Raw genomic sequence first — 27,876 nt, 5'->3', positions numbered from 1 at the left:
TTGGAAAACCAAGAGAATGCTTTTACTTTGTTGGTCTTCCTGGTGATCCTCTATGGTTGTGAAATTTTGGGCAGCAGTATGTCACATCAGAAAAGGAAGCAAGTAGAAAGAATTCAGAAACATCTAATCACAAACAATTTCAAAATTAAAATTGTTGTCTCGAATGAGATTTTATTGGCAGAAATTGGCACCTTTCATTTGGAAGCATTGGTGATGGTCTGTTTGTTAAGTTATCTAAAGAAGACTCAAACTATGGGAAAACACCATTTGCCTAAGATGATTTTGGAGGAAAGGTAAGATAGAAGGAAGAACCCATGGATGAAACAAAATGACAAATGGATGAGCAAATGGGACATTAATATTCAGGAAAGTTCAAATACCAATGAAGAAATAAAAATGTTTGTGAGGGAAAATTTCATGAGTGGCTGTAATGTCCCCTACTAGGTTTAGCCCCGCTTTAGCCATAATTAACCTATTTCTATTACTTATGACTTAAACTAACTTGATTGAGAGACAAGTCTATGTCAACATGAATCCAATCTGTGATATTCTATCAAGTACTTGTTAATTTACCGTACTAGATAATTAATCTTATTCTGATTCATTATAAATTATTTACATATTTATTAATTACTAGTTATATAAATTATTATGTATTACTGCAGAGCAGTTTCTAGAAGATATTTTAATAATTATAATTATTATATTAATATTTATTATTTATATTATTATTAAATTCTGCACAGCATTATGTAGATCACACCTTTTGATCATCAACTAACTTGCCTTACTTAATGCCATCGCTGACTATATTAGATTGTTGCTGTGTATTTGTCTTGTAACAGTTGACCATCGTCAAAACATAAATAATGTTTTATGATTAATAAAACATTAACCATTAAACCTCGTATCTTCTAATGAAGTTGTACCATTCCATGTAATGGTGAAGTCGCACCCTAACAACTAATTTAAATCGCACCTTTTCTTTCTATCGGTTTGCTTCTTAATAGAACTTTAATAAGTTGCATTAGCTCTTAATAGACTGCTGTTTGTTTTATCATTAATAACCACAACTTCAATTGCTGCAAGTGCATATAAATCCTTAATAAAGAACACTGTATTTTCTTGTGAGCTAAGTCTGATGGCTAAACGTCCAGCACCATTGTAAACTCCCTTGAGCGATCCCCATATGGATAAGAATCAGAAAGGAAAAATACATATCCTGATTGGAATGGTATCGAGCCCCTTAAATATCAAGGTTGAAGGAAGATAAGAGGTGTCTCTTCATCACAGCCTAATTGGAAACTCTTCATCTCACCCCTTTGAATAACCAATCAGCACCCCTTTAAATAACCAATCAAGGATAGTTAGTCATTATTATAATCCCCCCCGTTTGATGACGCTAATTGTATTTGTTTGACTGAATACTTCATGCTCAATAACAAATTGTTCATTGATGCTTCGATATAAGTATTGCTTTACGCTGATGATGATCTTGGTTAAGCATATGGATCACTTAATGTTAATTCATAACATCAAATATCGATATGTGGTTTGCAATTTGCTTTTGGCGATCTTTGTAATTTGTTATTAAGATCAAATTCGTCTACTTGTTATCTTATAAACATATGGCTAGGTCAATTTAACTCAAACATCAAACTCGTGAATACGTAAGTAGCATGTGTATTTTGGACATAGTTGATCACTTGGTTTGCTCAGTTCCCAATTCCATATTGATATCACTATTTTATTAATATGTATTATTTATTTATAATATTTTCAAATATACTATTAATTTATTTTATTTAAATATTTCAAGAATATTAATTTAATAAAAATTAATTAAATAATAATATTTAATAAATAAATATTTAATGATTCCAAGTAATCATTTGTTGATAATTATTATATTGATTAATAATAATTACTTCATTTAGGTTATATATAATGATCAAGGAGGGGACATGACAGTGGCATATGGTCAAAACAAATTGGCGTTTACAGTGCCTTTAGTGGAGTATTATATGTACATTTTCAACCTAATAAGTTTTTTTCTTTATGATTTTGTTTTATATTTTCTCAGTAGTCACATTTCTTTTGAAAACCGAGTCATGAGAAATGGTTTATTTCAAGTTCCCTTGCATTTCTTATTAATATTGGTTTTTTTTAAAACCTTTTGATACATTTCTTTTAGGTCTACTATATCGATCTAATCATTCTATTGGCTAATTACACTAATTGCAGGAGTTAATATCTGTGTAGCGTTTGTGTACAAATATTGAATTTAGAAGATTAAAATTAGTTTGCAACATACTTCCTGTGTTATTGAGGCCAGTCCATGGATGATTGGTGCATCATGAGTCATCTTCTTATTGTTGGTCTAGATTTTATAGCCAGATCTATGTTGCTAATTTCATAGTTTCTTCTAGGTGATCCCCCCACTTTTTGTATGGAGAGTGCAGAGTATCTTTTTACCCTTAGGATAGAACCACCTATGCCTATCAGTCCACACCACCCTGCCGATCACATTAATGAATTTTCTACAGGGAATTCTACAGAAGTTGATGAATCTTGTAGCTATTCAACTATATACACTGCTTTGGTTTGCAAAGATAAGAGAAATTTCCTATCATATATTATGTCTACTGGCCTCTTATAGCTATCATGTGTATATTTGTAAGATTTTTTGATCATTGGGTTTACTTTGATGTGTAGAATCTCCTTGATTTTACTTTTTTCTCATCTAGTTTCTTTTCTATTTTAGATTGTGTTTTAGGAGCCCACTTGTAAGCTACTTTTCTTTCCATATTTTGATTCATTCCAATTTCCAATACTTTGATCATCCATGGACCTGAACAAAACTTCATTTCTTGAAAAAATTAATATCCTATGAAAGACTAGAAGAAACAGAAAATCCTTGTGAACATTAGCGTATTGCATCAATATAGATGGTAATAGTTAAACAATCAGTATGTTTCTGTTGGTAATTAAATAACGTGAAGGGATTATTGTAAGATCATATTTCCTCTGTTGTGGGCTGTGCTTTAGGCACCCCCTTATTTATCTTTACTTTCTCCCTATACTTTCAGATCCATTGACCTTCTTTGGTCATTATGGACATAAACATAATATCATTTCTCGAGCAATATGATATTCTGTTGATGGGTGGCAGAAGCACAAAAATATTGCAGTGGTTTGTGGTAAAGTATTTCAAAAGATAAGACCTTCCCACCTTTGGTCATAAATTATAATAATGCATCGATTCCTATACAGGTAACTAAGTAATTAGTATAGCTCGTTAGGGACTTGTGTAATCTGTTTTTGTCTTTATATTATTTGTTAAAATGCCTTTTTTTTCCCTTTGTTGTTCATCTTATTTTGTTTCTATCATTCTTCATCCTCCTCCTGCAAATATTCAGAGAAACTATCACATGCAAATGCATAGCTATAAAATTTATGTCTTGTAGCTTTAGTAAGAAGAGAATAAATTTTTGAACTTGAGAAGAAATTATAAATAAGTATAGGAGTACATTGGTATTTGATCTGGTTTCTGTTCATACTGGTCTTTTATATTTCAGAGGGTCTAGTTTATGTTAGGCATTTTTACTGGATGCAAGGTTTTGTTTTGGACATTTAGATGTTAGATGTTGTCCATTGTTGGCCCAGTCATGAATGGTGTGTTAGAAATGCCTATTATTATGCTTGTATGTGACTATATTTGTGTTGAGGAGTTATCATTTCTTTAAATTATAATGCGTTCTATTCATGATTTCTGATGATGCAGTGTTATTGGATTCTGTGCACAGATAAGAATGAAGATGATAGAAAAGGTGTCACAAGGAAACGGTACCTTAGAGGTAATTTAGTTATTGTCATTCTTTTTCGCAACAATAATTGTTCTTACGAAATCACAAGAATCAACTTAAGTTGTATTGATTTTATTATTAGACATCTTTTGACTAAAAGACCATGTGAGTTGTTTTTGTAGAAAGAAATTTTCAATAAACTAACGTACATGGTCTTCCTGTTAGTTGGAAATGCTGCTTTAGCAAGTCTATCTTACATTGAACTCTATACCACAAACCCAGTTAGGCGTCATGTTTTCTTTCTGTTTCCTGTTTCTTTCTGATATATTTTTGATTATCGAAATGAGGATGAATATTATTTGTTAATGTGAAGCAGCATAGTGATGTGTGTTACAGAAAGTTTAATAAATTTGTGCTGGGAAAGTCAGAAGTATTTGATTTTATTTTCACTCTTTACTTATGATTTTGATGTTTCACCATTTTGTATTTGCTTCAGTGTATAAATCCTTTTAATGGGTGTATTTTCTTTTCTGATAGGTATCACTAAAGCATTCGGGATCCCTTTTCATGTATGCTGGCCATGAAGGTGGAGCATACGCCAAGAATAGCTATGGAAACATGTAAGGCACTTGATATGATACATAATGTGTTCTAGGGAAGTGTTTAATATTTCATTAATGGAGCTTGTGTGTTAATTTCGACGGTTGCTGAGAAGCATTAAATACACATTTGAAAAAAAAATAAATCCTTTATCCTTTATACCTGCAGCTATACAGCTGTTGGTATATTTGTTCTTGGTCGGATGTTTCAAGAATCATGGGGTGCTCAGGCAGCAACAAAGCAAAAAGAGTTCAATGATTTTCTTCAGGTACAAATCTCTGTGGATTGTGGTCTTTGCTTGACCTCAATTCAGTTGATTGATATCTTTTTATAATCTCAAAAATGGCTGGAAAGGGGATTGGAGGTCAACATACATAGACAAGGAAGTAGTTTTATTTAAAGAACATTGTAGAAACTTAATATAGATATTTTTGAGTGCCTCACTAAGTAATGAAACAACATTCTATCTTGTCATTATGTACCCATTATGTTTGTTACTAGCCCCAAAATTTAGCTGCTCTGTTTTGTGACTTTGTACGAATTTACTACTCTGTCAAGCGCATACCTTAATTATTAGTTTTGTATAACCTTGTAAGTTTTCTTAAATCTTAGTTCTTTATGTTTTGATTCAGTATCACTCATTTTTCTAATTTTTCTGAGTGTTTTACTTATGGTTATGTTTTCAATCCTTGATGCCATTTTGCAGAAGAATCACATGTGTATATCAATGGAATTGGTTACTGCTGTGCTGGGAGACCATGGGCAGCGGCCTCTTCAAGACTATGGTACGCAGAGCTTTTGGTTTGTTTTTTATACATTTGAAATTTTATATTTTGTTCGTTTCGTCAATGTTTCCTACTCAGATGATAGTGATCTGTGTTGTGATGCCTTCATTTTGGTGCTTTTGGACAGTGGTAGTAACTGCTGTAACAGAATTAGGAGCTGGAAAACCACGATTCTATTCTACTCCTGATATAATTTCTTTTTGTCGAAAGTGGCGATTGCCAACAAATAGTATCTGGTTGTTCTCAACGAAGTAAGTGGTCATCTTTTTTAAGGATCTAACAATTTATCTTATATTTTTTGAGTCAAAGCGCATTCTATTTTATTATTGAACTTTGAAGGTTTACATTACTTTTTGTTTTAGTTTCATTTGTAAACTTTTCCCCAATATTTATCTCCTAGATCTCCTTTGCATTGCTTCCTTTTTTAAGGTAATGTAAGGCTGGGCAATGAACAAAATTACCAATAAAATTAATAAGTGGTCGTGCCAATTGTTGTCTTTGCCTGGTAGATCTAAGGTTTTGTGATGCAGAGGTAGGGTTAAACTTACAATGGAAAACTCAACACGTATGACACAGTACACACACACTCAATTCACTTAGTCAATTTGAGTAATTTTTCACATTGAGTTCTACTAGGTTTATGTTGTTTGCACTAAGGTTTGGGCTCCCTTAAGTCAAAACACCAATTTAGGTGCTGTGTGGACACACTGAGTTTGGGTCAGGGACATGGCCACACTCATCTTTCTTTTTGTGATTTCAAATTCTCACTTTCACTCATACCCGGTTCAACTCTTGGCAACTAGGACTGCTCTCAAGATTGACCAATGACCAAATACAATGCTCCCAAGGCTATAAACTTGTTAGGGTTGATTGGGGAACCCTACACAAGGACACACTCTTATCTTCGTTCACAACAAATTAAAACCTCTAAAATCACTGTTTACAGCAATAGTGGACTGTAATCATCAACAAAAAGTAAGAAATACTTGCACCCAGTAACAAAAGGAGTATTCATTGGACCACATACATCAACATAGACCAACTGTAGTACCTTAGATGCTCGCCATGAGTCAACATCCTTGAATGGTGTCCTGTGTTGCTTCCCAGCTTGACAAGCTTCACAAACTCGCTGATTCTGAGTTTGAATTTTAGGTAGGCCATGTACTAAATCTTCCCGAACAAGCTGAGCAAGGTAATGAATGTTCAGGTGACCATATCGCTGATGCCATAGACGGGTGATAGAGGATGATTTTGCTGCAAAGGCATGCTCAAGAGAATCACCTGTATCCACAAGTCTGTAAAGACCATGATCCTCAATACCAACAACAACTGTTGTGTGTGTCGCATGATCAACAATCGAACACTTACGTGCACTGAAGATGACATCAAGCTGAGGAGAATGCCGCATAATCTGATTCACAGAGAGAAGGTTCAGTTCCATGCCAAGAACATAGTATACATTGAGGAATATGAGATTCCTCCCACCAGATCGTATTTGAACGTTGCCCTTGTCGACAATTGTATACTCTTCACCTCCAAAAATAACTGAATCAATATAGCGAGAGAATTTTGTAAACCAATCACTCCTGTGAGTGAAATGCCGAGAAGCACCAGAATCAATGTACCAAGCAGAAGATTTCACATGGTCTGCAGGTCTTTTAGCCATGAAGGCGTAAAAGGCAGACTCTTTCTGCTTTGTGTGCTCAGCGACATTGGCTTTAGGCTGAGAGCCCCCTTCTTCCGTTGTTCGGAAGCTATCTGATTGCGACAATCCTTGATCATATGGCCATATTTGTGACAGTAGTTGCACTGAACCTTTTTCTTCTTCGAACCTTCCTATGACTGATTGGAGCCCTTTTGCTGAGAGGACTGAGATGACTGAGATTTGCCTTTATCCTTGTGAAAGGATTTGGCTGCAAATGCTTGCTCTGAGGAGGACGAAGTGGCACCGCTACCAAACTGTTGTTTCCAGCGATCCTGATGCAGAAGTTTGGTGCACAACTCTGGAAACTTCAAATCAACATTCGTAGACGTAATGTTGAGAATCTCTATGAAGTGTTCGTAGGATTTAGGTAGAATTTTTAGAGTTATTTCTACCATATCCTCTTCCTCCATTTTCCCACCAATAGCCTCGAGCTAATCTCGAATGTCCTTAATCTTTGTGAGATGCTCCTGTAAGGACATGCGTTCATCCATCATGACGGAGAACAACTGGTTCCTCAAGAAGAACGCTTGGCTTTTGTCAGATGTCTCATGTAACTCCTTCAAATGCTTCCAAATTTCTGAGGCAGACTTGCCAGAAGGAATCTGAGGTAACTGGTCATCTGTGACAGAGAGCTTGAGAAGCATGACAGCTTCCCGATTGTGGTGATCAAATTTGTCCTGATCGGATCTGGCTGCGGTAGGACGAGATTCTTTGTCCAAAGCAAGATCATCAAGGCAGCAATATTCGAAGATTGTCAGCATGCGATGCTTCCAGGTGTTATAATTTTTGCCGTTGAATCTCTGATTGCCTTCCAACATTAAGTTGGTTAATGACGCCATCTTGCACGTTTCCCAATGCACGTAAAACGAGAAAATTTGAAAAGGTGTGAATCTAAAATAAAGGCAGAATCAGATACAGACTTCGAAAAAAACGAAATACAGCTGACACGAATTTCATGAAAAATTTCTGGATGACCTAGAAAAATCTAACGACAACTTAGATTAGCTTTCAAAAAACCCACAAGGAATTTGAAATCAGACTGCAAATTCGACGACTCAAAAAATGAGGCACGAAAAACGATGCACCCAGAAAAATTGGATAGTGACCCATTAGATTTCTTGAAAAACCCAGAAGGAATCTGGTGTCTGATTTTTGAAAACAACACTGAATAGATGGTTTTCGTCAAAACCCTAGCCGCAGGTTTGATTTTTTTAAAAAAAAGTTGTAGAGAAAGATCCTGCTATCGTTGAAAAAAAGAAGCCCTAATTGCGTAGAGAAAGACGAAAAAATTCGTTGCGCGAGCTGTAGGCGAAACCCGTCAGAAAAAAAAACACAGAGGTCGTGGGTGGACGAAAATGGCAAAAAAAATCCGTAGAAGGCAGAGGACCCAAATATTCCCGTCGCCGTTTACAAAGCCGTCGCACCAAAACGCGGAAGAGAAACAAGCCATCCTCTGGAAAAAAAAAATCCACCAAAGATCTCCATCGTGCGAATTGCAAAAAAAGGCAAAAAATCGCGGACTTTGGTGTCGTGTGGGTGTAGAGGAGATGGCTGGTCAAGCGATACAGACACGCGCTACAAAAAAAATTGCGAAACTGAAGAATGCGAAAATGAAGCAGATAGGTTTAAAAATCGCGGACTTAGGGCCTTGATCTGCCAAAAAAGAAGCCACGAAAAAAGAACAGAGTCGTGGCTAGTAGAAGAGAAACCCACCAATTTCAGGCCCAAAGAAATTCCTCTTGAAATATTCAAAAACAATTTTTTTTCTTTCCCGCTCTGATACCATATTACGGAGATGTAATTGGTAAAAAATTAGTTGTCATATTAACAATGAGCAAGACACTCGATAAATAGATTACAAAGAATTACAAAATAGAAAGTTTCTAAAGAAACTAAAATAACAATTTATTACATGATTGAGCATTAATAATTAACTTAGGAAAATATAATATTAATACTTAGCCCATGAGATATTGGAAGGAAGGGCTCCCAATGAGGAATATAAGTTAATTGAAGAGGTCATTTTCTATAAGGATAGAATCTTCATTGTACCTGTTGATGTGTTTTTTAGCAAAATCGAACACAGAATAAAATACCAAATGTATTCTATCCTCTCTTGATCAAAATCTTCTTGGATGCTAAATGATGTGATTAACCAAGACAACTCCAAGGTTTCTATAGTCAGGTCATGATGTGTGGATAACTCAATTGGTTGATGTGATTGCTAGTAATCCAAGGGGACTTACATCGAATACTTGAATGCTTGAATGTTTGGATGTTGCTGGAACTTTAGGATTCTAACTACTTGCTTGAAGAATAAAATGACAAAAGAGATAGGGTTCAAGGAGTCTAATCTAATCCTAAGAATGCAAGAGAAAATGAAAAATTGAGTGAAATTCAACTAAGCTTCACTTCGCCATCAAATAACAACTCCACAAAGCTAGTGCGATCTTCTAAGGAGAGCAAAATGATGTTCAAATCACCACCAATGGCATACATACCATCAAGACGATGCATATCAAGGAGGCAAGTAGCAATTGAAGTTAAGCTCATTTAAGGATTCCAGTTGACCACACAAAGAAAACTTACAATCAGCAAATTGCTAGTGGTATGGACATATGAATTTCACTATTAATCATTCACAATTCCTTTCATTCATTTAATCAACATGAAAACGAATGAGAAGTAGAAACCATGTAGCTTGTGGAAATAACACATTTCACCATATCTTCAATGAAAAGAGTATATCCATGTACAAGCCTTAGCAACAATTTCCTCTTCTCCTACTCTATTCTATCTGCTTGCTATCTAACATCTATTAACTATTCACTATTGTTGAACTATTAACTATTTCTAAATTGTTAAACTGCTATTAACCTCATATTAACCTTTACAAATGAGGAGAGTGATCCTTTTATAGATAGCTCTTTATGTTGTTGTGTAGCTAGGTCAGATCCCTTCTAGGGCCGACCTAGTGCACAAAATGCCAAGTGGCTTGTCGGCCTTGGCATTTGGATGAGCCTAATTTGGGGCAGGCCCTATTTGGGCGAACCATTTGTGTGTAACTTGTGATTAAGTTAAATGTAACTTGCAAATAAGAGAGACTCATATATAACTTGTAATATATATTGGTCTGACCCTATCCTTGGCGCCAAAAGTATATGGCCGACATGAGGTCTACTAGGAGGTTTTGATTCATATATATGCAAGGTCATGATTGCATCAATAGATATGAATTCAGCAACATGAAGGACATGTAGTGTGCTCAGGGGTGACGATAGAGTTTATCGTCTATGGTTGGGAAGGCAACAAATCTGATGTTTGCTTGTGGTTAACGAGCACTACCATAAAATCCACATGGTATCAGAGCAGGTTCCTTCTTTAGAGCCTAACCGCTTGAAGGTAGATCTTGTGCTTTCAAGGGAAATTCAATCAGAAACCATTGCAGATTTAAGATATCTTTTAGATCGAAGGTGACTTCAGAGGATAATGCAGTGATTACACTCGCTGACCTCTGCCCTTCATAGTAGTGTTGGTCAGGTTTCCAAACAAATCAGGAATTTCCGACAAGATTTGAGAAGAATTACTCGGGGCCAGAGGAGCACGCCCATCGATTTGGGGTTTTCAAGGACAATCTCCGAAGGGCTTTGGAGCACCAGAAGTTGGATCTAAGCGCCGTCCATGGCATCACGGAGTTTTCAGATTTGACAGAGGCCGAATTCCGCCGTCAATATTTGGGGCTCTGTCCGCCGCCGTTTCTGAAATCTGGTGCTCATGACACCCCCATTCTGCCCACCGATGATTTGCCTGATAACTTCGACTGGAGTGAAAAGGGGGTCGTCACGGAGGTTAAGAATCAGGGCTCCTATGGGTCGTGCTGGGCGTTTAGCACGACGAGGGCGTTGGAAGGGGCGAATTTTCTTAGGACAGGGAAGCTGGTGAGTCTGAGCGAACAACAATTGGTTGACTGCGATCACAAGCTGTGTATATTCTCGATGTCACCATTATTGAGAGAGTCGCTTAGTCTTTTGTGCTCTGCAAGTGTGTGGCGTGAGGATCTTTGGGGCAAGTCACCCAGCTGCTGGCGCCGGGACTTGTTTAGAGAAGCCATGTAGTTTATGCTAGGCAAATAAACCCTTGCTGTGTGTGGTTTTCAGTGAAGAACTTGCTGCTACAACTGCTGCTATCATGGCTTCCATTCCCAACCATGAGACTTCATCAGCTGTTGCCATTGCTTGGGAGCTGCAAATTGCATTCATGGACCTGCTGAGTCTTCTCTTGGAGTTTGAGCATTGTTATCCTGTGTGTGGGGATGAGATATATGTGGACTTTCTTCATAGTTTCTACTACTTCCAAAGACATTCATAGTCAGGAGGCCTGAGATTATCATCGACACCTTGTTACTATTTCAACTCCAGTCAGGTGTCATTACCAGGGGATGGATCGTGGATGTCCAAGATGATGGAGATGACTTTGTTATTGATAGTGATGTGATTGTCGGCCTGATCGCTCCAATTGTGTCCCTACTATAGTGAAAATAGACTAAGGTTCTGAGATCCATTAAGTAAGAGATAAGTATTCCATGCTTGATAAATGTACATGAATTTTTATATTAATTCATGCTATAACTTTGATAGTGAATCATGTATGCTTCATTTTGCATTAAATAATCTCTTTGAAATGCTTTCAGGGTGGACCAAGAAGCATAAGAGATTGGATTCAAGGAAGGAAGATTGCTTGCATTTCTTCGCAGAGGAAGAATCAACATTCAGAGGAAGTCTGACATATCGTCAGAAGTAACCTTGGATGAAGAGGTCAGAAGGTTGAGAGGGAGCTTGACATTTCAGCTTCAGAGGGAGCCTAACATATCAGCTTCAGAGGAAGCCTGACATTCCAGCTTCAGAGGGAGACATGTCATCATGAAGATTTGGTTAATGAGTTCTTCTTTGTGAGGGAGAAGTTAGAGGTGCAATCCCTTGTTAACGAGTTCTTCTTTGTGAGGGAGAAGTTCGAGGTGCAATCCCTTGTTAATGCATTCTTCTCTAGGAGAAGTTTGAGGTGAAAGCCCTCGTTCCACCCTCTGCGAGCAGATATGGTGGATCCACCCTCTGCGAGTAGGCATGGTGGAGATGCATTCTTCTCTGGGAGAAGTCTGAGGTTAGAGCCCTCGATCCACCCTCTCGAGTAGGTATGGTGGATATGCATTCTTCTTTGGGAGAAGTCTGAGGTTAGAGCCCTCGTTCCACCCTCTGAGAGTAGGCATGGTGGAGCCACCCTCTGTGAGTAGGCATGGTGGTAATGCACTCTTCTCTGGGAGAAGTTTGAGGTGAAAGCCCTCTTCCACCCTATGCGAGTAGGCATGGTGGATCCACCCTCTGCAAGTAGACATGGTGGGTATCATGGAAGAAATTCCATGATGTGCTTGTTCACCCTCTGGGAGTAGCTATGGTGAACTTATTATTCATGCGAGTACGCATGGTGGGTATCATGGAAGAAATTCCATGATGTGCTTGTTCACCCTTTGGGATTAGCTATGGTGAAGGTATTATTCATGGCAGTAGCCATGGTGGTAGTTACTATGTGACTTGGATATTCAGAAGGAATCCTCTCTAGCTAAGAGGGAGTGTTGTTGTGTAGGTAGGTCGGATCCCTTCTAGGGCCGGCATTTGGATGAGCCTAATTTGGGGCAGGCCCTATTTGGGCGAACCACTTGTGTGTAACTTGTGATAAAGTTAAATGTAACTTGCAACTAAGGGAGACTCATATGTAACTTGTAATATATATTGGTCTGACCCTATCCTTGGTGCCAAAAGGATATGGCCAACTTGAGGTCTACTAGGAGGTTTTGATTCATATATATGCAAGGTCATGATTGCATCAATAGATATGAATTCAGCAACATGAAGGACATGTAGTGTGCTTGGGGGTGACGATAAGAGCTTATCGTCTATGGTTGCGAAGGCAACAAATCTGATGTTTTGCCTGTGGTTAACGAGCACTACCATAAAATCCACACTTTACAATGAATGGCTTGGATTGATTCACACTCAATGGCTGAGATTACAAAATAAAAACCTTAATTAGGGTTTGTTAAAACAACTCCCTCTGGCCAATGAGAAATTTACATTTAGGTTCAATATTGAATGTGAACCAATAGAAAATGGGGGTAGGTAGCTCAAAGTTTGTGCCTCCATATGATGAGTCAGGTGCATTGCATTTAGACATGCTGACATGGAACCCTTTGATTGGTTGAGCGATGACAAGTATGCCACCTCAACTTGCACTTGTAGGCTTGATTCATCATCATGAATGACTATTGAGTAATATCTCTTGATACTCAACATTATTCAGTTTTCTCAATGTGATGATGATTGATCTTCCCTTATTCATAGTCTTAATTTTGTCGTTCCTTGGTGTCGTTCTTGACTTCATGTTGTGGAACCCTTGATTTCTCATCACCTCCTTGTAGTGCGAATCTTGCCTTGATGTTTTCTTGTTGCTGAATCTAAGTTCTTCATGCTGATGTTATTCACCTCCATCTTAACTTTTGATGTTGATCTTTGATATTTGATGAACCCTTGAATGTGATGAACTCTTCACAATGCTGATCTTCCTTGGTATGACTGAATGATCCTTCCTTAATACTTTGGGGTTTTTTCTTCTTCATGTTGTATTAGATCTGCAGGAACAAAGAAAATATTAATCTTGGAAATGACTATCTTAAGTCTGATTTGTGGATTAGACTTGCATCAAGTTATTTCTGATCTACTACTATGCGAATTTTCACAGAATTCTCCTTTTAAAGTAAAGAATAATGTCTCCTTTCCAAATTGTCTTCCTAAATCACCTTCCTCGAATGTAATTTTGATCAAATGAAATGATCAAAATTAGATGCAAAATCGCTGTCTTAATGAAATCTGCTGTCTGGAAGTGCAGATCAGAATTCAAAATTGTTTTGAATGGTGAATTATGTTTGAAATGAAATCTGAACACCTTCTTATATAGGCATTTTAGAGCTAAGGGTCACCACTTTTCACTATAACCTCCCTAGGCCGACTTGATTGAATAAGAAAGATATTATCTCCTAAGGGCCGACCTGGTTGTTTCATTGAGTATTTCCCTTAAATTCAAACCTTAGCGCTGGTAATTATTGAGCAAGTAGAAGAATTTCAGAGCTTTTGACCCTCAAAGGAGGGTTCGGACTTTTGGGAGGGCAAAGGATGTCCATCCAAGAAAAGTTCGGAATTTTGGCATGGCAAAGGAAGTGAATCCTATGATGGATCGGGGTTTTAGGAGGGCAATGGAAGTGATGGATCGGGGTTTTCCAGTTTGCCTCCATCAAGTCTCCATTAATTTAGTCCTTGTTTCCAATCTTCATGCCAATCATCCATGTCAATGAGCACAAAGGTGAGCTTGTATTTGAGATGAAGCACAAGAAATGCTCAAGGTTTTTCTTCCATAAGCCCAAGCTCATCAATTCACCTTCAAATGGACTCCTTGTATCAAACCTCTTAGGATGTTAGGAAAATGTCATTTAGGCCAGGTCGCTGATTAAAAGATCAAAGTTGTTGCTTAGCAAAGGCATTAAGTCACGATTCATGAAAAGCAAGGACAATTTCGAACTTCTAAGGGGGCAAAGGAAGTGAGAGTTCGGGCTTTTCCACCAGCAAAGGAAGTCAACTTCATGATCATCAAGAAAGTTCGGACTTTTTGCATGGCAAAGGAAGTGAGTCCAAGGAAAGCTCAGACTTTTGGGAGGGCAATGGAAGTCCATCAAGAAAAGTTCGGACTTCTCCAAGGGCAATGGAAATTTTCTTATACTTTGCCGAATTTTTGCCCATGTGACTTGCTTCTCAATGAAAGTGCAATCAAACCTCTTGGATGGCAAAGGAAAATTATCTATACTTAGTGAAATTTTCATCCAAGAGACTTACCTCTCAAACCTCCTCGCCTATCTTGCTCAATCACGGTGCCTTCAACTCTCCAAAAACCCTCATGGCGGCCACTTCATGTCTCCAGCAGTGAAGGAGGAAGATATCAAATGCCGACAAGAAGATGAAATGAGCTTTTTAGGGTTCCTTTAACCTAAATTCTCATCAAATGGTTTAAGGCATTTTTGCCTTCGATTTTTTTATTTCTTTTCTCCTCCAAGCTTCTTTCCCCGTAAATGCCTAGGAGGGTTGATGTTTACATTTACCATTTTTTAGTTGCACATATAATATATATTGAGTGGTTTATTTAATTTTCTCTTAATAAATATTTGTTCATATAATATTTATTAAGTAAAAATTTATAAATCACTCAGTAGGTATTATATGTGAAATTACAAAATGATAAATGTAAAAATATAATAAATAAAATATCCATCAAAGTGAAATTAATTTTATCACTTTATTAATTATTTATTATATTGCTTGGCTCTTAATGTAATAAATGTGTGAAAATGTTTATTAAAGTGAAGCAAATTATCCCTTTATTGAATTTTTATCAATATCCTGACTTTATTGTAAAAATGAAATGAATAAATATTTGATAAAGTGATAATAATAAAGGATCACTTTATTAGATATTTATTTACATTTATTAGGGAGTCAAAGATATTTTTGGCATTAATGAAGGCTTGCAAGCCTGTCAGGTGATATTTTGGGGCCATTTATGGTGTATTTGAGTGCTTTTATGGCAAAGCATGGGCTGGCTTGACCTTTTCTCAAGTGTGTTTCCTTTCAGACGTGTTTTAGGGCCTGAAAAGTGGGCTTTTTGTTTCTGCTTGCCCAAGAGGAGGTGGACTATATTATTCATTATCTGCTTTTTGGAAAGCATATATACTGCAGGACTTCATTTTTTCAAGGGTTCTGACCTTTTTTTTTCTGGCAGATTGTAATTTTCTGGGTTCTTTTGCAGAAGTGAGGAGTTTGCAACTAGTTTCACAGAGTTTTGATAAGCTTTGTAACACCTTTTGACAGTAATACATAATTTGCCTTCTCAAATTTCTTGTTTTTGTGTGCTTAGCGCTAATGCAGTTTCAAGTGATGTCTTATATCCTTGTGATTGTGTTGTTGTCAGCACCTTTATGCAAGAGTTTCTAATTATTTGCAGGTCATAGGTTGTGCCAGTTATAAGAGTAGCCTCAGGTTGTGAGAAAACATCTTTTTTCCTGCTGAGATTCTTATTTTTCAGCCTTCTTATGAAGTGTTAATACAGAGGTTATGAGTTTTCTGAGTTGTGCAAGAGTTCCTTTTATTATTGGTTATTTTGTGTGTTAATCAGTTTGTCTATTTCAGATATTCATTTTGGTGTATCACCTGTTAGATAGTAGTTTCATTTTTATGTTCTCCTTCTCTTTTCTCAGCAAAATCATTAGGTTTAGGTGAATGCCAGTTAGAAAGAACCGGCTTGCTCTGGAGGTCCACTTTAGTTCTAGGCCATTCACAACCTGGAAGTGTTCCCATGTTTCAATAGGTTACTGAAGTTAACAACTTTTGTGAGGGTGCAAGCTTTATTGATAACACCACCTTAATCTAATGCATACTAATTCGTAGCATGAATCTTTCTTACAATGCACACATGATCTTTCACTATTCTATATCATGATTATATCCATTTACTAAGTGTACTATCCATTTCCTCTAAGTTCATTTTAGATCACCAATATCAAATGTTCCTACTCCCAAATTACTTATACATTTCTATCATCATGAACTAATCACAAGATATCCTAGCATATATCCAACATAACATGAGACCAAATAAATATCCCCGAATCAATTTCCATTATTGAACTAATATACAAGTTACATTATTTATTCTCCTAATACATTATTACATGAATACATTATTCTTTGCAACAAGGTCCATAGTTCTATTTATATTACAATTATATCATGAATCTCTACATACATTGCCATATGAGCATTGCATTAATCTACTACAAGAATCCATCCAAAGCTGAGAAGACAAGATATCCACATCCACGCATAGCATCCAATGAATAACATCCCAATGGAAGAAGGCATCAAACCACCCGACCATGTGGAACCAAAAGTACCACCCCCCGTGCTAGGAGATGACACAAGATCCCACGCATACTCTAGATCTAAGCTAACACCTAACAACCAAAGGAAAGACCAACATAGCAAGGACTCAAAGCAACATAAAATAACCAAATGATAACCATCAACACAAACTCTCCAAACACAGAACCCTCCAGAGGCAACACAACCAAGCAAGACTGAAGGCGCTATGACCTACATGTAGGGAGCAAGAATGTCATCACATGCAACATGTGGGTACCTGGGCGCCAGTCCCGGATGTCCCAAAGCACATGTGGAGCCATCTCAATTTTATAGAGTGAAAGAGATTAGCTTACCTGGGTTTTACCAAGGCCTTCCTAGTCCTATCTCGGTCCACAACCGCAAGGCAAGGCAAAAGGGCCAACGTAATTTTATTATCTTATTAGGATGATCTAATCTACCCAAACCCAAGTATTATTAATTAAGTTATCACTAGCTCACACTGGAAAACTTCTAGTGAGATATCTAGAGATCTGGACCCCGAATGGACTTGGCAGCCCACTCCATGCGATCCATAAACATCTAGTCAAAGCATCACAAAAATAGTCTAAACTATCGAAGCACAAAAGAAAGGACGAGTCAAGGAGAGGAACTACAAAGACAATAGTTACGCAACAGTTCAGCTAGAGAGAGACACCACTCTTAAAGATGGGATGTCCATCCAAAAAGACAACCTCCCAGCGATAGAGAGGGTATAAGAATAAGAGGACATGGACTGTAGAAGGGCATCGAAGAAGCATATCAGATTGAATTACTGGCAATCATTAATGTAACAGTAGATTGTTTTTCTGTATCTTACTTAGAACTAAGTGCTTATTTACAGCAATGTTATATTTGAATTCTATTAGGAATGAGGGGCAAATACATGGCCTATAATATAAGCTATTTCATTTATCCTTATATATGTACATATAACAGAAATAATGTCTATAAGGTTTATATTTGTTAATAATAGGGAAGTCAGATTTATATGACAGTTATGCTTAATTTCATTTATTTACATATACATTCATAATACATGAGATATTAGTATATTAATGACCTATTCCTTAATCATTCTCTTTTTCCTCTCATGAGGATTGGTTCGATTTGTTAGGGAAAGGCAGTATTAATATGTCATGAGGTGTTATGGATGGGTGGTATGGATGGGTGTTCATGAAATCTGTAGGTAGATCAAGAGGTGGTATGATTTAATGGTTCTCTAGTTTTAATAATTTGATTTAAGGCATAATAAGTATGATGAAGTATGTTTAATTATGGAAAACATGCATGTCTCCTAGTAGGAGACATACAGATTGCGAACATCTTTTATATTTGTTGATGCTAGATTACTAGAGTCCTTAGCCTCAAGATGTTGACTTGTATATGAAGATAAACCCTTTGTATCTATATTAGGAGTCATAGAAGCCAAATTCCCAATGGAAGTGTCGATAGGAGAAGGAGCATTTGTAGGGTCTTTGTGTCATTAGAATGTTCAAGTTATTCCCTTTTAGCAAACATTATAGTTGTTTTATGATCATATGGTTGAAAAACATTAAGTCGAACATGATAATCTACAATAGGATTCTATGTGAATGGAAATTCATTCGAGTCTCCCCACATCTCCCAAAGTGTGGTCCATTAGTCATGTGGGCACTCAATGTGAGTGGTGGCCATTTGGTTGTCAATATTAACATTGCAACCAATTAATCTTAGGACTCGTTATATCTTAAAATTCCACGCAAGTTTCTTCCAATATGATATAGGTTTAGGAACTAGTACATAGGGATAGGGAAAAAGATGAAGCCAATTGAAATGTGTCGGGGTCCCATCTGACCAAGACCTATAGTTCTCTCTATTTTTATTCTAGTAGGATGCTTGTCAATAGCCATAATAAACTCCTCAAATTTAGTCACACTATTGACCAATCAAGAGACTTATTCCAATGAGAAACATAAGATTAGCCCCCAAATTCAATCACTTAAGGATCCTTTCTAGCAATATATGATCTTGACAATTTATGATTGGTGTGATTACAATTGCCACTTGCCACACCAAAATCAAAAAAATCTTGTACCATTTCAAAGCTCGTGAAATTTTGGCCCATATAAAAAAAATTGCTTGTGAAAAGAAGTCCATATGATTGAGAATGAAGCCTTTGAAGATCATGTACCAAAATCAAAATACAAATGGAGTTAGGGGGTTGGCTGAGGATGAAAAGTGATGACTTCATGATAATAGAGTGATGATATCGACAATCATTTGGATAGAATATTCCCCAAGCTAATTGAATATGCTCTTGGAGCTTGAAATTGCCATCCAATATTCAAAATGGCCTTATGTTGAAAATTGCGTTTTTTAATGTTGAAAATCACTTCTTGCAAAAGTTTAAAAACCATAGAGTATTAAAATTAACCCAGACAAAATTTAACACTGGAAAAATATTTTAACTACTGGACAATTGACTACTCCAAATATCTGGGACACAAAAGATTTCTGCAATTGTACAACGCTATGAATAGCTGTATAATTTGTATGATGGGAAGGTAAAATTTTCTTTGATGTCTTGAAGCAAAAGTATCAGTTTTGATAAAAAGACAATCGATCTTTAGGTTCTTGGGTCTTTTGGATGTAATGGTATGATTAGATTTGACCCAAAATGCTCAAAAAATGCAGCTACCTTATGAATTTTCCAATCACTTTCCAAATTCAAATCCTTGTAGATCTGGCCTCCAAGGTTAAATTTGGATAAAATAAAAAGCTAAACTAATTTTCTTGGACGCCTTTAATTCAATGGTGAGCTCAGGTTTGCACCAACATGTTCCAAAGTGAATCTGCAATACAAAGCCACAAAGAGGAACCTCCCAAAATCTGGTATTTCTATCAAGTTTTTTCAATTCTCCAAGCCACCATATTCAATTTTTTAAGACCAACCAAGATATGCAACCTAAATCTCTCAAAAAGACTAACAAGAAGCAATTGGTGCCTAGCATAAATGATTAGTGAGTTTAAAATGAGCAAGGTATATGGGCTTGAATGTATTATGTTTTGAATACATTTTTTGTATTCATTTCATAAATAATAGCTGTAAGAAGCGTCTTTAGAATGGACAATGAAAAAATACTGGTGCCTGTGTAAATCACATGCATTTATTGTAGAAAGCTTAGTTCCTTTATTATAATGTATGTTTATATATTGTAGTATGTATAACCTAGCTAGTATGTATAACCTATGATGTGTTTGAATATTAGGAGATTGGTTAATTAGTCCAAGTCTCTTATTCATCTTACATGGGGATTCCTAAATGTACGAAAAAAACATTTAATACCATTTCGGTGGTTATACCTTTTCATTAAGATATACGATCTTTTAATTAATGAAATAATATTATCTTAAACTATTAAATTATTAATTAATAGTAATTTTCTAATGGTTATATATGGTGTATGTTCTAATATAATATTAAAGTATTTGTAACATACATAACTAATTAATCCATAAATGATATTCATTCATTTTAACTTTCTACTTTTGTGTTTTTTAAAATTCTTATTGTAGAAATTTGATTACATAACATCAAATTTAGACACTTCAATATAACTAGCTTAATTTAATCCAAAAACTCTTCATCTTAATTAAATACTTTTATTAGAATAATTTGTATTAATGCAAGCCTATCGCATAAATTCTTTTATACAAGGTGGTATTTAAAACATTATATTTAAAAAAAATTAAGGTGGTATTTAAAATGTTATAGCTAAAAAACTTATCTTGTACATACATGAGACACATACCGACTTATTAATGGAATATTAATAGTTATAACCTATTACAATGTGTAGAATACAATTTCAATAATGCATGAAATTTGCTTCTTTGGATCCGATCATGGAGAGAGTTGCATCATGGAGCTTTAACCACCATCCATGAAACTTGTTAGTCTTCCTTGTACTTCTCCACAAACAGTGAACCATCCCTCGTGCAAAGATAACAGGATTTAGAAGATTCATGGCAGATTAATGTTATTGCAGCTACCTTATGAATCTAGCAACCACTTCCCAAATCCAAACCCTTGTACCTCTGGCCCCCAATATCAAATTTGGACAACTTAAAAGGTTAAATTGACTATTTTGGACACCTTGAATTCAATAGTAAGCTTGGATTTGCATCAACATGCTCTAGAATGAACCTGCAAGACAAAGCTACAAAGAGGAAGCCCCCAAAATCTGGTATTTTTATCAAGTTTTTCCAATTCTTCAAGTTAGCATATGATGCAAGAGAAGAGCATATTCAATTTTTCAAGACCTATCAACCTTTTCAACTTAAATATCTCAAAAAGACTAAGAAGAAGAAATTAGTGTCTACTGGAAACGATCACTGTCTTTAAAATGAGTAAGGTTCACATGCTTGAATCTATTATGTTTTGAATACATTGCACGTATTTCTTTAATAAATAATATTATAATAGCTATAAGAAGTATCTTTAGAATGGACAAGGTAAAAGTGCTGGTGTCTGTGTATATTGCACGCATTTATTATAGAAATCCTAGTTCCTTCATTATAGTATATGGTTATATTTTTTAGTATGTATAACCTACCTTATATTATAACCTATGATGTGTTTGAATATTAGAAGATTGGCCAAATAGTCCAAGTCTCTTAGTTTTATTTGTATCTTTATCACTGCTGTAATAAGTTCTTCATTCTTATGATAAAATTCAACTTGAATCCTTTATAGATTAAACATTATAGTCCTTTTGGTCTTTTACAATTACTTATCTGGTATGTTCTATTCTATCAATTGAACAGTATTCTCAGTAATATTGTAGTGGTTCCCAGTAATGATGGTTTGTTTTTCTAGTTAAGAAATGCAGAAGTATATTATGTTCATTGTATGCATGCATACATTTGTGTATTTAATTTGGGACTTATTTTTGTGAACAGATTAGCATGTATTTAACTCTTTTCACTTGCTGACTTGAACATTCTTTTTTGGGTGAAGGAAATCTGTTGCATCATTTTTTGCAGCATATGATGCTCTTTGTGAAGAAGGAACTGCAACTTCTGTCTGCAAAGCCCTTGATGAAATTGCAGACATCTCAGTGCCAGGTTTCTTTTGTCATTTATCCGGGCTGCTGATAATAAATATTTTTTGTGGTTATCTCCCATGCATTTAAATATTATTTAACATTCCTATCACTGGATGCTACTCACTGTTATATTTGATTATCCAGCAACAAAAGATCATGTGAAGGTACAGGGAGAGATTTTGGAGGGGCTCGTGGCTCGTATTGTGAGCTCTGAGAGTTCTGAGCACTTAAAAAAGGTGCTTGAGGAAATCCCACCATCACCTGACTGTGAAGGTCCAAAGAAAATTCTTATCCTTGCCTTTTTGGTGTTTTTTATTTATCTGTGAACTTATAAAATATTATGTTAAAAACAAAATGTTGCTGAATAAGTTTAATGTTCTGGGATGTTTTTCTGAATTTTAAAATTATCTGTGTTAAACGTTGTCATATTCTATGTTGTGCAGTGAGGATAAACACAGTTAATTGAGAATATTGGAATGCACAGGGTGATCTTATTTTGAGTTCTCAAATGGGTATTCCCATTTCGAATTCACCAAAAGAAAACATTTAGGATTGTTAGGGACTTGGAAAGGATATTAAATTTTCATTGCAGCTGAAACAATATTTCATGTCAGAATTTGAAGATCATATCCCTGGTTGCATGGCATTTTAAGACTTTTCTTTGAGATACAACCCCTTCTTATTATTTTGAACTTGAGTTGTGGTTTAAAAAACCAGGATATGAGCTATTAACTTGGATGGCACGTGCTAAGAACTAATAGAAGAAAAAAGTCACAGATTATTTACTGAAATGACCAACAATGTGAAATATTTTGTTTAGTTAATGCTCAATTCTTTAGTGTATTTAGAGCTCTGATGCTACCGTATTTAAATCTAAATTGCTTTGTAGTTAAGTTAAAAGTAAGGAACCATTTATCTAACTGCTTAATATATTTGCATTTCAGATTTGGCTAGCAAGATCTGTGATCTTATCCTTAGAAACAAAGTTGCATTGTTTGACAAACGATTGGTTTTAGGTCATGAATTTAAGATTTTAGTAGATAAGATGAAGTGGCTTTGGTAGTTAAGCATGATAATGTTAACAGTTATTCCCATAGGCTAAATGTAGAAAACTACAGTCTGTAGGTAGGTTATGTGTAGCTTGGATAGCTTTCAGTAACTTTGTTGTGCATCTAATTGTACCTTTTAAACTCCAATTGGCAGATAATAACAACCTTGGGTTAGGCCTTCGCGAGATATGTGCTGCGAATAAATCAAGTGAACAACAGGTCTGTTGCTAACTTTTTATTTGTATGAATTTATTATTAGCCACCATTCAGACTGATATCATTGGTATCGTTTGGCAGCAAATAAAAGCTCTTCTCAGAAGTGTTGGCACTGCAATGTGCCCAGACTATACTGATTGGTTTGGCAATGAAACTGTGGATATGCGGTCAAAAAGTTCTAGCCATGCACTGGTTGCAAAGTTCAGACAGTCACATCCAGCAGACTATGCTACATCAAAGTTACAAGTGAGTTCTTTTTCCTGCTATGGTCCATTTTATTTGGTTTGATGATTTAGCTCCACAAAACAGAGCAGAAAACTAAGAAAGAAAAAAGCCTCCTAAACTGTAATCTACATTCTTCATGAGCAAATTTCTGGCTGGAACAGACCATGAACCTGTGAAGTACCCAAGAATAGGCACACAGAGGCTCCTCAATCTCAGTTATGTGCAGTAGGACAGGGCTGCAGTGAATTTTACCAAGTGGAGGGAGACATTTACAATAATGGAGATAATTATGCAGAATGAGTATCATATTATTTGATGATGATCCTATCATACTTGATGCATATAGCAGTAGCGTTAAGTCATATCCATCAAGACTAGGTTTATTAATATTGAATATGAAGTGAGTGTAAACTAGATATCCATGTTATGGCAATTAATATATATTATAAGGCACAAGTGAAGGGACGCATGACATGATCACGCCCTTTGACAATATTAAAGAATAACTGTTATTGTACTAAGGGGTTGTAACATGCTTCCAACATAAAATGATTCAAATGCTAAGGTTAACCAGAATCTTCAAAGAGTTGTCTTCACTTCATAAAATCTACCATCTCAGTTTTATATTCTATTGCATAGAAATAGTGAATATAATGATATTCATAAAATATGTGAAACAATTCAGTTGCTCTTGAAAACTATATGTTTTTGAACTATGATGATCTACATCACATAGCTGAGAATGGTGGCATAGAGGACAGCACAATAAGCTAACTAGTACAATACTGTGTGATAATGATAAATATACAAGGACAATGCAACGCAATATATTTCATCAACCATTACATATTCATAAAGGAAACATTATAGTAGAATAATGATCTTCCATCAATATGAACAGGGATAATACATATTTGTACAAATAACCACTAGACAAAGGGATGAGAATTCTTATGTTCAGAAACTAGGAGGAAAAACATCCCAGCCGATTGGTCTAACTGCAAAGATGTGTATGCAGCACATGCTCTCATTATTAATGATGATCAGAGGTTGATTAAAATGTATAAGTACAGTTACAAGAAAGATGGTTATGATCCTGAAGGGCTGTGAAATGCTCAAGATTCTGTAATTGCTTCTGGTTCACCATTTTGTGACAGTTTACCTCCTACTGAGATGTCGGATAGACATGTATGTTGACATGTCGCAAAATCTAGATGCATGTTATTATATGCCGTGGTGTGGCACAAGGATTCTATATGGCACTTTAGTCATGCAAAAACTATTGATGTTAGTATGTCAACTTTGGAGAATCCAAACATGAGCATCAGATACATGATTCTGATCTTTGGGGGTGATGGTGCAGAGGTTAGCTGTCAAAAAATGTAACAACTTGATTGAACTTGTAGGGTGTTGCCTGGTGGTGTTTCCTCTTGGTGTCTTGAAGGGAACCCCTTGACTCATACGAAAGATCAATACTTTTGTGGACAAAGGAAGCAACAATCTCTATACTTGGCAATACCACATGTTATGACCTACAAGTGTTTGGGACCTTTTATGAAGAATGCATATATTTATGCAAACTCATATGGTATGATGTGTCATTGAGGTTTGGCACAGAGTTTTCTTGTGCAGATGGCTTTGATGTGGAACACCAATTTAGAGTGGATAAATCTAGTTGAATGCCATTTGAGATGTTTTCAAAGGTGATATTTTGGTTTGGTGATTAGCCTCACCGAAGCTTAAGCTGTCTATGTCATGTGCCGATTTAGGGAATGCTAGTTCAGTTGTTTGCTAATTTTGAGGTAGCCAACTAAGGATGCACTAGTTTGGGGAGTTTAATTAGATAGTGGCTGTTTTTGAGGTTGTAGTCATCCCTATATCTTAGATCATACGATTCTCCAAAATCTTGTCATACAAAACTTAGAACAAGAACAACCATGGTCCATACCAGATGATCGTGAACAAAGACCATGAGACAATGTAAAGATATGAACTACTTTCGTACCCTCTTTAGCTAGGTACTTTCTAGATGTCATTTTTTTGTAAAGCTCTTGTTATGGGTGATGGTCTTCATTAGTTAGTGATGCTCCTTTGCCATGTGGAAAACATCGCTTGACATCTTCATTTAGAAAATGTTCTCTTGGAAAGTAGTTAATTAAAAATTATAGATGTGAGTTTGAGATGGCTTCATAGAGTATTAATTTGCGTGTTGCTATAGAGTCTAGACAGACAATAAACCCACGATCCTTTCTGTTCTGCTCTCTATTTTGACATGTTGAAACTTTGGTAATTACATTATTAACTTTTTTATTAGCTTTGGGCTTCTTTTTTATGCTCTCTAATTTCACAACATGTTGAAGCTTTGGTAATTTTCAATTTTAACGTTTTCATTAGCCAAGATCCATTGATTTTGTGGAAAATATGGAGTCAATAAATTTATATTTTTTGGGGGCAAATGCATAGCTTTTTACACTGGAGAATGTGATAATTTTGTCAGTTTACCTATACGATTCTTTTATAATTATTAGCTTACATCTGGACTTCCAGAAGGTTTAGTTGTGCTTTAAAGACCTTAACTCTCCTGATATAACCAAAGAAATGAACTCACAAATGATAGGATGATGTCTTCAGGTTGATCTAAGTGTGACTTTTCAGGATATTTATTCATTTAAGTTTGATGTGAATTGGACTTCGTTTAGAATTTGCAGAAGTCCTAGGATTTGGGAAAAATATTGTAGCTATGAGGATATATATAAGGAGATGTTTTTTTTGGTGTCATTTTGACGGAAAGGGTTTGGTATATCAGAAGGCAACACTTGGCAAAGCAGGCGAGTTTTATTGGTAATTTTATTTTTTCAAATTTTATAAAGTTCAGTTGCTCAATGTCTAGGGTTTGAAGGGAGATACAGTATTCAGGACTTGAGCAAACAGACTTTGGTTTCTAAACTATTGGATTCACCAAAAAGGTTGGAAAAAGATGTATTCATTTGTATATGTTGAGAAAGATTTGGGACAACTATTTTTGGCTCACATTTAGTTAAGCAGATAAAAATATATTTCTATGGTCAATGAAGACAATTATAAATGATGAGAGCAATAAATGATTGGATTACTAAAATGGTAAAGAGTTGTGGCAAATTGCACATAGTAAAGAAAAGCTTCCAACCAAAGAGGCACCCTTGTTTGATGAACTAAATTGTATGGACATAGCCCATGGAAATGTGTGCATTTATGCTGATATAGATTTGCTATATTTGGGGTCTTGATTGTTCCAGCTTGGCTTGGAGTATAGGCTACTATTCAAAAGGCAAAGCAAAATCACTATGTTCCTTCTAATGATCAAATTTGGACAGAAGGCTGACAGAAGACAGTTGTGCTAAGAAAAATGAGTGATGCTGAAAAGCATCATGAAAGGATGCAGATAGCATTTAGGAAATGCGTCCTTGTTGGTAGGGCATCGCAAAAAATCTCAACATATCAACCATCCTATGAGCTCAAGAGCTTTGTGCCAAGCACTTTGTTTGATGAGTGTTGAGCAGATATTGTTTATCATGCATTAATTTCATGGGGATCACTTATATAATGAGATTGGCATTGGATGAAGCAGTTGATGTAGAAGAGTCTTCCCATGATGATGGATGATTGCATAACATGTTGCTTAGGAGTGGCCTTCTATAAAGTTCTCTTGTTCTAGGGGGAGTTCTCTTCTAGAACTTTCATACTTTCATTTGGTACAGTTTCACTTTATTTTGTTTTCATTTTATGAAATCCTTCTGCTGCATAAGTGAGTCATGTGCCTTCAATGATTTTCAGCACATATTTTTAGAATTTATCTAGTATGGATCATATGGTTTGTTACATATGAATGTTGCTTTTTAGTTAGAGATAGTTGGGCCATTGCTAATGAGAGATTTGATGAGTGATGCCATTATTTTGATGGATTGTATCAATTTAGTGGCCATTTCTTTTGCAAATAATTGTGCTCTTGTCACCCTTGAGCCCTTCTTTAGAGATGATACATGAATAATTTCTTGACACGAGGTAATTTCTTTGCCTTTTATTTGTCTTTTTGAGCTGCCCAGAGGCTAGTGATGCTGTCTATATCTTTGTTTGAGAGGTCACTTGTTCATTGTGAAGAGTGTAATTGACGTTTTCAAGGTGATTTGCCATTGGTAAACATGGTATAAAAGTGAAGGCTTATAAATGTATATAATGGAATGACAAGTGTAAACTCTTGAATACAAATATAAATGCCGCAAGGAGTGCTAGTCTCTTTTTATTCAAAGAAAGAAATAAATTATATTAATGTCCACATATGATGAAGAATAGGTCAATGGGATTGGAAAATACA

At 35.8% G+C, this 27,876-nt stretch overlaps 1 protein-coding gene across 1 annotated transcript in view; it reads left to right on the top strand.

The window, feature by feature from the left end:
- LOC131034450 (tRNA ligase 1) overlaps positions 1-27,876 on the top strand; it is a 247,865-nt gene that overhangs the window by 54,237 nt on the left and 165,752 nt on the right. The window contains exons 3-11 of the mRNA XM_057965948.2: positions 3,807-3,857; positions 4,344-4,426; positions 4,575-4,674; positions 5,113-5,191; positions 5,319-5,442; positions 21,948-22,054; positions 22,180-22,308; positions 23,239-23,303; positions 23,382-23,546. Of these exons, the coding sequence (XP_057821931.1) occupies positions 3,807-3,857; positions 4,344-4,426; positions 4,575-4,674; positions 5,113-5,191; positions 5,319-5,442; positions 21,948-22,054; positions 22,180-22,308; positions 23,239-23,303; positions 23,382-23,546 (903 nt within the window). The remainder of the gene's footprint in view (positions 1-3,806; positions 3,858-4,343; positions 4,427-4,574; positions 4,675-5,112; positions 5,192-5,318; positions 5,443-21,947; positions 22,055-22,179; positions 22,309-23,238; positions 23,304-23,381; positions 23,547-27,876) is intronic.

Source organism: Cryptomeria japonica, chromosome 5, assembly GCF_030272615.1.
Source record: "Cryptomeria japonica chromosome 5, Sugi_1.0, whole genome shotgun sequence".
Lineage (NCBI taxonomy): Eukaryota > Viridiplantae > Streptophyta > Pinopsida > Cupressales > Cupressaceae > Cryptomeria > Cryptomeria japonica.
The sequence above is the reverse complement of the archived record's forward strand: the minus strand, read 5'-3'. Positions and strand labels throughout refer to the sequence as shown.